General features: G+C 33.2%; 1 protein-coding gene across 1 annotated transcript; it reads left to right on the top strand.

Annotated features, from left to right (window-relative positions):
* The first annotated feature begins 497 nt into the window (after positions 1-497).
* On the top strand, positions 498-1,842 carry LOC147384611 (L10-interacting MYB domain-containing protein-like). The gene is made up of 2 exons (XM_086426585.1): positions 498-860; positions 941-1,842. The coding sequence occupies exons 1-2, from the start codon at positions 513-515 to the stop codon at positions 1,619-1,621; spliced, it is 1,029 nt and encodes a 342-aa protein (XP_086282711.1). The 5' UTR covers positions 498-512; the 3' UTR covers positions 1,622-1,842.
* The last annotated feature ends 8,006 nt before the right edge of the window (positions 1,843-9,848 follow it).

Here is a 9,848-nt window from a genome sequence, read left to right on the forward strand (position 1 = left end):
ACCCAACCATATGTTCAGATTTATTTTTATTTTTATTTAAACAGTCCTTTATGTAAACAATACTCACTTTTTACAATTTTTTGAACTCAAAATACCAGTTTTTTAACTTTATATTAAAAGTACTAATAACCCTTCTTTTAACTTATATTCAAATTGTATTTGTACACCTCCTATCTTTATTATATAAAAGAGTTGGGTATTGATAAATGTGAAGGGTAAGAATGATAAAAAGGTAGAAGAAAGGAAAACAACAGTTTTTGTATGAAAAATGTAGAATTGTTCATTTTTTAGACCATTTGGTTAAAAAACTTATTTATGAATAATGCAATTTTTTGTTTAAACTCACCTCAAATGCAGAATTTATATAGATAAATGCAAATTTATATAGTTATTTGCTTTATGAATTGATGGATTAGATTTCTTGACATTTTTAAAGATAAATTTTTGACTTGTTTCGATTTATTGATTATTTCTTATCTATTATTTTTTTAAATGAATATTTAAATTGTCAGATGCCGAGACAAAAAGTAACAGAACCAAAAGAAACAGAGTCAAAAATTGATTCTGCAAGATGGACACCCTATCTTCATAAGATTTGGGTTGATATCTGCGTGGAATTAGTTAAGAAGGGAAAAAGACCCGGTACTTCATTGAATGTATCGGGATATTCATCTCTAATGAAACAATTCCAGACAACGACGGGGCTCAATTACACTAAGAAGCAACATAAGAATCACTGGGATAAAAGTAAAGCTATGTGGGCTAGATGGATTAAGCTAAAAGCATGTAGTGGTGTGGGCTACGATGCTGCTAACAATAAGGTCTTAGCAAGCGATGATTGGTGGAACTCTTGGTTGGAGGTAATTTCCGATTAAATTACCAAATAGAAATGTCACGTTTACCTATTCAAACCTATTAAAGAAATTTATTTATTTTGTAGAAAAATAAAATTGATGCACAATGGCGTTATGAGGGACTAGAACATGTTGAAGAGTTGGACATACTATTTGGAGGGACCTATGCTACTGGAGAGTATGTCGTAAGCTCTTCTAATCCTGGTGTACGTCCATCTGCTGGGTCATCTAGAGTTGGAGAGTATGAGCTTCAAGATGATAATGATGACAATGATGGTGATGATGATGATCTTGCATCTGTTCAAGAAACGCAACCACCAGAGTCTCAACCATTAGGTCCTCAGCCACCTGTTGATAGTTCTCCTAATATTGATGTTGATGGTGATGATATCCCTACATTTACTGCACCATCACACAAGAAATCTGGAGATTTTCAATCCCATTCCAAACGACAAAAAATGACGAATGCAACTATGTTGGGACAACAGATTGATCGTTTGATTGAAGCAGTTTCGTCGAGGACGAGCGGGAGTAGTGCACCACCTCCACCACCTCCTACACAACCTGGTAGCATTAAGGAGTGTATTGATCTGTTAGATGCAACAACAGAAATCATCCCTAATAGTGATCGTTATCGGTTTGCACTAAAATTATTTAGTATGAAGAAGGAGTATAGGCAAATTTGGTGCATTTTGCGAACCGATGAACTCCGTATTGGGTGGTTGGATGGTGAGATGGAGGATGCTCGAATTAATCGTTCGAAGTAGTATTTGTATACTTTTTGATATGTATGTTTATTGCCATCTTTCATTGATGGTTATGACTATATCCCACCCCTATGGTGGTATGCTATTGACAATGTCTGTTTATTTTTTTATGTTTTATGTGGATTGGGTGGTATGTCTATTATGTAGTGAATGTTAAACATGTTTATTGTGTTATCTATGTTATTTGAGTGTTATGGCTTGAATTTATATAATTTGTAATTATGTATTTATACAGACTTATGGATTCGACGATGATACTTCCACGCACGATGATATGTCCAGTAATGATGAAATTCATGACGTGAATACCATAGATGATGATCTATCGTTAGATATTTTGGTAACAGGTGCTATTGTTGCAATACAACAATACGCTGACACCTTTATCTATAGGGAACCACATAGGAGTTCTGTTTATACTGGAGCAGATTATGTGCGTCATATCATTGATGAAGAGAGTAACACATGCAATGATTTATTTAGGATGGAACGACATGTTTTCCTAAATTTGTGTGATATATTAGAAGGAAGGGGTCTGTTAAAAGACGAAAAGAAGATCTCGGTCAAAGAACAAGTTGCAATGTTTGTTTATACCGTGGGTCACAATGAAAGGCATAGGGTACTGAGGGCCAGTTTTAGACATTCATTAGATACAATTAACAAATATTTTCACATAGTTCTACGAGGCTTAATTGAAATTTCAAAGCTTTTGATCGTTCCTCCTAATCTCAACGAAGTCTCGATGCATATACGAACCAATGAAAGATATTGGCCATATTTCAAGGTATTTTTTTAATAATTTTCTTTTATTTACCATTATTTTTAATAACGTCAAATATCGTTATTTATATTTGAAATATGTAAATATAAGGACTGTGTTGGGGCGATTGATGGGACACACATTAGTGCACATATCATGTTCGTGCATCAGAATAGATTTCGAGGACACAAAGGCATAACACAAAATGTTATGGCTACTTGTGCTTTTGATATGACATTTACACATGTCGTAGCTGGATGGGAGGGATCAGCTAATGATTCTCGCGTGTTCCTCGACACTATTACAAAGTCATCATTACAATTTCCACATCCTCCTTCAGGTTAGTTATTTTAAAGTTAAGATAAAATACAATATTAAAATGAAATTTTCACATCTTCGTTCTTAATATGTTATTTTCTTTTTTCAAGGTAAATATTATTTGGTCGACTCTGGATATCCATTGATGGAAGGTTACCTTGCACCTTATCGGGGTGTAACATATCATTTACAAGATTTTAGAAGAGAGTCGAGGTCAAGAACAGATAAAGAATTCTTTAATTATATGCATTCTTCACTTAGGAATGTCATAGAACGATGTTTTGGAGTTTTAAAGGCAAAATGACCAATTTTGAAGCAAATGCCACGTTACAAATTCGAAACACAACGAGATATTACATTGGCTTGCATGACACTCCATAACTTCATAAGGAAGCATGCAATTGCAGATGAAGAATTCTTACGTTTCGAAGAAGAACAAATTGTGGAAGATGAAGGGGGTACACCTGAACATGATAATAATGGAGAGCCTGTAGATCGTCGATCTCGTGCTACCATGGAGAGGACAAGGACTGGAATAACTAATGCATTATATGCTGTTTGTAATAGAACTTAAGAACTTTGATTTATTTTAGATTTGTTCTTAATGAAAATTACATTTCTCTTTTTCTATGATATTGTAGTACTTTTTATTTGATAAAATGTGATTTGTGTATGGGATGTTATGTGGATATTGGAATGTGTATATGATGTTATGTGGAGGTTGGATTGTGTATGGGATGTTATGTGGAAGTTGGATTGTGTATGGAATGCTAATGTGTATAGGATGTTATGTGGATATTGGATTATGTATTATGCAGGTATTTTCTTTTTTCAGGAAAATCTCATATGTCCATTTTTAAGAGGAGATGCTGCCAAAATTTCGATAGAATTATAAAAATTATAAATTTTGTTAAAGTAAAATAATTATATATATATATATATATATATATTAAGACATTCTGGTCATTTTTTATTATAATGTTAATAGTAACATTTCTCTTAAAACAATAATGAACTATAATGACTTAAAACATATTGATGTACGTATTATGTATTTTTTTTAATGTTCATGTGTATTAGATATTGCGTGGATGATATATTATGTATTATGCAGTGCATTATGCAGGTATTTTTTTTATTAGGAAAATTTCATATATCCATTTTTAAGAGGAGATGCTGCCGAAATTTCGATAGAATTATAAATTTTATAAAATTATTTTAATTAAAAATAATTATTTTTATAATTTTTTAATATAAATTTATTATATTTATATATGTATTTAGTGTAATTATATATTTATTAAAGTATTCTGATAATTTTTTATGCATTCTGGGTGCATTATCAACATTAAGGGTATTTTGGTCATTTTATCAGAATCCAGTAATAAAAAGCTATCAAACGAACATGCTTTTTTGGCTTCTGTGCTTATGTAACGAACAAGCTTCTGCTGGATATGGCTTTTCAGACTCTGGGCTTCTGCTTCTTCTAGAAGCCAGCTTCTGGAGCTGAAGCTAGCTTCTGTAAAGAACAGACCCTTAGACTCCATTACTCAAAATAGAAGTTGGGAGGGGATGGATAGTGCATTGGAGTTGCTCTTAGAGCATTTCCAATGCAGCACCCTCTACCCATACCCATAAATGAGCTTTTCAAGTGATATGCACTCTAACCGTGTTACTCATAAGTTCTACCCATAAATTATTTAATAATCTTTTATTTCAAATCAGATTTAAAAATTTTGTGAAATAATTTTAAACATAACTCTTAGGATTTTTTTCCCATGAAAAGAATGTGTAACTAAGTGGGAATATCTTTTTTTGGTATCAAAAATGTCTGCACCCAAAAACATAATGAGGGATGGGTCTTGGGTCGGAGACACTATTTTTCGACCCCACTACCCAAAACAGCAGTTGGGAGGAATGATGGTACTGCTTGGAGTTGCTCGTATAGTAAGATTTTAAACTTACTTAGTTTGTAAGGCTAGCCTTACTCTATACCATATATTAGTTTCACATTAAGCAAAGCCAAAACCGTGGCGGCCAGTGAACCATCACTGCCAGAAGTTTGGTGTTGACCAAATATGAGTTGCCACGTGGATTACGCGGGGAACACTTGCATTGTGGCAGTCTGGGAAGAAATACTTTGGGCACACAAAATGATGACCAAATCAAGTTTGAAAAATAAAAAAAACTCAGTCTAACAACTCGCAAATTGACTCGAATGAGTCAAATAAAAATTAGTTAAATTTATAAATATTTAAACATGATATTAATATTTTAAAACAAATAAAAATATTTTTTTCTTCATGAAAGTATTAAGTAAAAGATTTGTTTTCAAAATCGAATTGATGATTAAATTGATCAACTCATGGTCTAGTCCTTGTTCAATTTGGTCAATTAGTTCTATGGAATTATATGTATTAGATAGTCTGTATGTTTTTTTCGTAAATCATCTTTGTGGGATAAAATTCTAACGATCTCTCAATCATATGGGAGTTTTCTACAAAAATATTCTGACGATCAAATTAATGATAATTTTTACAAAGTAAAAGTAAATATACAAAAAATTATGTACCTTTACCTTAGTCTGACTTCCTATTTATAAAATTTCATATCAAAGTTTTCCAAATTTAAACTTCCCAAATTTCTAACACATCCATATTTAATAAGTTCCTTTTGACCCACAACTTCCTAATTATATACTATTTCAAGTTATCCTATTACTACTTGGATAACAATTGTTTCAACACTTTTTTTTTGGGTACATATGAGAGATATTTCCCTTTATTTTAAGAGGTAATTATGTATTTGCCTAAATAACAGGATGCACTTAGGATTATATATGTTCCTGAACATAAAGTAACATATAGTCGAATTACAACTTTGAATCTAGATGAGATTCATAACGACCCATCTCTGAAAATATTTCGTGATGGGACATTATACACACATTGTTTAGATATTTGGATACGGGATTATTTTATCCTATCCTCAGAATCTTCATTTCTTTTTGTGGAAAAATAAAATTCAGAATCAATTTATTACAAAATTTGATTAAATCTTGTCGAGTCATTGGGTCTCAATTTTAAGATAGTAAAATTTAATAATTCAATAGGATTTATGTAAGATGCAATTTTTTGCACTACCTTGAGATTCTCACTCAGTGCTTCAGATCTACAACTCTTTCGCTCCTAGGTGTGTCTACAACACAACCTTGTCGACGCCAAGTCAGATTGAGTACAAAATTGACATAAGTTTCAGTGTAGGGAAAAAGTATGCCTTTTAATGTCTTACATTTTCGTATTTATAAAAGTGAAACCCTAATCTTTTTCATTGCCTTGTTGACGTTATCTTCCTTTTAATTCGGAATTAGAGTCCAAAGAATCAAAATGTATCTGATTTTGAATTATGTCCTTATTCATTCAATCAATTTAGTAACGCATTTCCTTTATCTAGGATGGTCCTTAATTTTTCGGATATCCTATAGACCGTAACTTAGTCAGAATCTTGGTATTTTGGGATCTGAATTCTATGTTGCACTTGATCCACTTCTCTTGATTCCAAGCTCCGAGGTGAGGTTATTCTTGTTCCCCTTCCTCGTAGTCAAAGTAATGGTTTCATCAGCCTCCAAATTCAGCTTATTAATTTGTCAATCAAACTCGAAGTATGGTGCGACATCATATTTGAAATGTGGACGCTCTACGTTGGACTCAGATTACTATAATGCCACATGTTACAATTTAGTGTATTTGCAAAAATAATCATCCATTGTTTCTAATCCAACAAAGTATATTTTCAGAGAGACGTGATAAATCAACGTACCAAAAGATCGATGGTTCTATGCCCTTGCCATGTCAGTCACGTATAGATCGCATATGTTTTGCAGCATCGATTTATCATTAGTCATTCTCAAAGTGACAACCAAATTTATGAATTCACTTGATTTTTTTATTGACTAAATGAGTTGGTTCCATAGTGTTTGCACCAAATCACATCGAAATCAAATTGAGTGAAATAACAACATTTTTAACTAAAGAATAATAGAAAATCTATTAACAATTAAAATAAATAAAATAATTAATAGTTCACCTTAAAATAAGTCAAGGAAATGGATCTAGACCGTTAGATCACCATCAAAACACGGGCCCACCATGTCAGCTGTTATTTTGTTCCTTCTAAGTGGACCGACTTATTGGCTAAGTTAAACTTGATAAAGAAATCTTGGTAAGGCCTCATGATGTAGTTCCTAGAATTGGAAGCCTTTTCTCCTATTGTTGACTAGTTTGTGTATCTTTCACTTAGACTGCAATGTCGTACAGGATACGAAACAAGACAAATCTCTAAGCCAACAAATACCCAAAAATGGAACCAACTGTAATGTCTCTCAAAATGTGAACACCTATGTTCTAGAGAGCTACTATTGCCAACCAAACTTTTACTAATGCCACGCCAATTCTTATATAAAAAGTCAAAGAATGGCCAAAGTTGGTGTGGCAATGGCCAAAGTTTTATAACTATTGAATTGACTCCAAACTCATCCAACTCAACTCAGTTTAGATGGAATTTTGAGGTAAGAGTCAGATTTTAATTTTATCTTCCTGATATGTATTAGTTTTTGAGTCATGGTAATCTGACTTACCCACGTGGTATACTCAATTGACACCCCTAACGTGACATATTCTGAACAGTAGATTTGCACTCTTCAAGATATAGAAATGCACGATTTTATGGGAAGACACATTTCTGTATCCTGAGGAATGCAAATCTAGAGTTTCGAACATGTCACATCAGAGGTGTCAATTGAGTATGCCACGTGGGTAAATCAGATTATCACGATTCTTAATTTTTTTTATAAGTGTTAAAGTTGACAGGGTTTCTCACCATATTAGAATTTCCTTTCAAAAGTATATGATATGTCTCTTTCAATAACAGATTGAAGAGTAATAGATGCATGTTCAACTTCTACCCTTCCCTCCCTATAAGGTCGTAATAACTCATATTAGATGCTAGATAGATCTAGATCGCAATCCTATCAAGTTGGATTACGTGTTTTAACAGTTGGGATCATGTGTTTTCCATGTGCGACCACTATTACTTGAGTCATCGAATCCCGGTCCTCAGAGAATACTAAAAATATAATAATGATAAATTGACTCAAACAAAAAAAGTTATAAAATATACCCTAACTCACGTGGAAAGAACAAAGAATTATAGATTTTTCCTTGTGTATGTCGAGGAAAAAATCTATGGTTCTATGCACATGCCACGCTAGTTGAGTATGTCTGAGTTTATGGCGACTCTAAAAAATAATGTAGAAAAAATACAATGCCATGAACCTTTACAAAAATAACCCTAATGTCATGAAGTAAAGTACTTTTCTAACTTCAAACAAGGTTTGAGACTCTCCATTAAGACTTTTGAGAGGCCAATAAATCTTGGGATTTCTAGAAATACATTATGTTGGGTATTCCCAGGAGTATTCTCCCCATGTCAACTGTCCATTCGATGAATAGCTTCAAAGATTGGTTGAGGCTACACTTCTCCTATTTAGAAAAGGACTTTTCTCTATTAAGAAAATGATTTTTCCAGCATCAATCTACTGTTCAGACTGTCGACTATCCATACAACAGACGGTTGAGATGATATTCCCTTGAAGATTCCTGGATTTGATTGTCCCTAGTAACACTTGTAGTGACCATTCAACATTAATGAAGTGTATATATATATATAAATATGGGTCGGGTTCCATATACCCCTATTACGACTCACATTGCGACACACCATTTTGTCTTATATGGGCAAAAATGTTTGGAATGGGCTGATTTTTTGTGAGGATGATCTCTATGGTGAGGAGATCATCTTTGCCAAAAATCAGCTCATTATGAAACTTCTAGCCCGATGTTTACAAGTTGAAAATTTTTAGACTGTCCAATTTTTGTAAATCAATTTTGATGGGATTAGAAGTTTTGGAACGGGATGATTTTTTGCCAGGATGATCCCCTCATCACAGAGATCATCCTCACAACAAATCAGCCCATTCCTAATATTTTTGCCCATATAAGACAAAACGGTGTGTCGTAATGTGAGTCATAATAATGCCATCCTATATATATATATATATATATATATAGGGTCACGTTATTACGACCCCCTTTGCGACCCCCTTTGCGACACACCTTTTTGTCTTATATGGGCAAAAATGTTTGGAATGGGCTGATTTTTTGTGAGGATGATCTCTATGGTGAGGGGATCATCCTGGCAAAAAATCATCCCATTCCAAAACTTCTAACCCCATCAAAATTGATTTACAAAAATTGGACGGTCTATAATTTTTCAACAAAAATCGGACGGTCTAGAAGTTTTGGAATGGGCTGATTTTTTGCCAGGATGATCCCCTCACCATAGAGATCATCCTCACAAAAAATCAGCCCATTCCAAACATTTTTTCTCATATAAGACAAAAAGGTGTGTCGCAAAGGGGGTCGCAAAGGGGGTCGTAATAACGCTGTTCATATATATATATATATATATATATAGATATGAGGGCGGTTCAAAGGATATATGTAAAAACAATGATTTTTCAAAATATGGGTTAGAGGTTTTGGATTGAGCTGATTTTTTGAGAGGATAGTCACTATGATGAGAAGATCATCCTCACAAAAAATCAGTTCAATCTGAAATTTCTAAATCCATCAAAAGTGATTTACAAATTATTGAAAAAAATTGGTAAAAAATCGACGGTCCACATTCTAAATCACTTTTAATGGAGTTAGAAGTTTCAGATTGGATTTTTTTTTTTTTTTTCAGATGATCTTCCCATCATAGAGATCATCCTCACAAAAAATCAATTTAATCCGAAACTTCTAACCTATATTTTGAAAATTTATTAATGTTACATTGTTTTTACATATGTTTTTTCATATGTCCCTTGATCCTAACCCTATATATATATATATATCCTATGGTCACCCACTACCCTTTCGAAAAGTCCTACGTGCAACTGGTTGAGTCGATGGTCAATCAAACCTTAGAGGGTGGCCCCAAGGAATTCTTTGCTTCTTGGGGTTTCAAACACTTGATCTACCTTTCCCGAGAAGCTTATCTAGGTTGGGCATGTCATATATATCATTTGGGAGACAAAATTTGTCCTAT

Source organism: Akebia trifoliata, chromosome 15 (genome assembly GCF_017979445.1).
Source record: "Akebia trifoliata isolate Shusen 1 chromosome 15, ASM1797944v1, whole genome shotgun sequence".
Taxonomy (NCBI): domain Eukaryota; kingdom Viridiplantae; phylum Streptophyta; class Magnoliopsida; order Ranunculales; family Lardizabalaceae; genus Akebia; species Akebia trifoliata.

Coding starts and splice junctions, on each gene's coding strand:
- LOC147384611 (XM_086426585.1), top strand. CDS start 513: ATGCCGAGACAAAAAGTAACAGAACCAAAAGAAACAGAGTCAAAAATT. Junction 861..940: donor GGTGGAACTCTTGGTTGGAG/GTAATTTCCGAT, acceptor TTTATTTTGTAG/AAAAATAAAATTGATGCACA.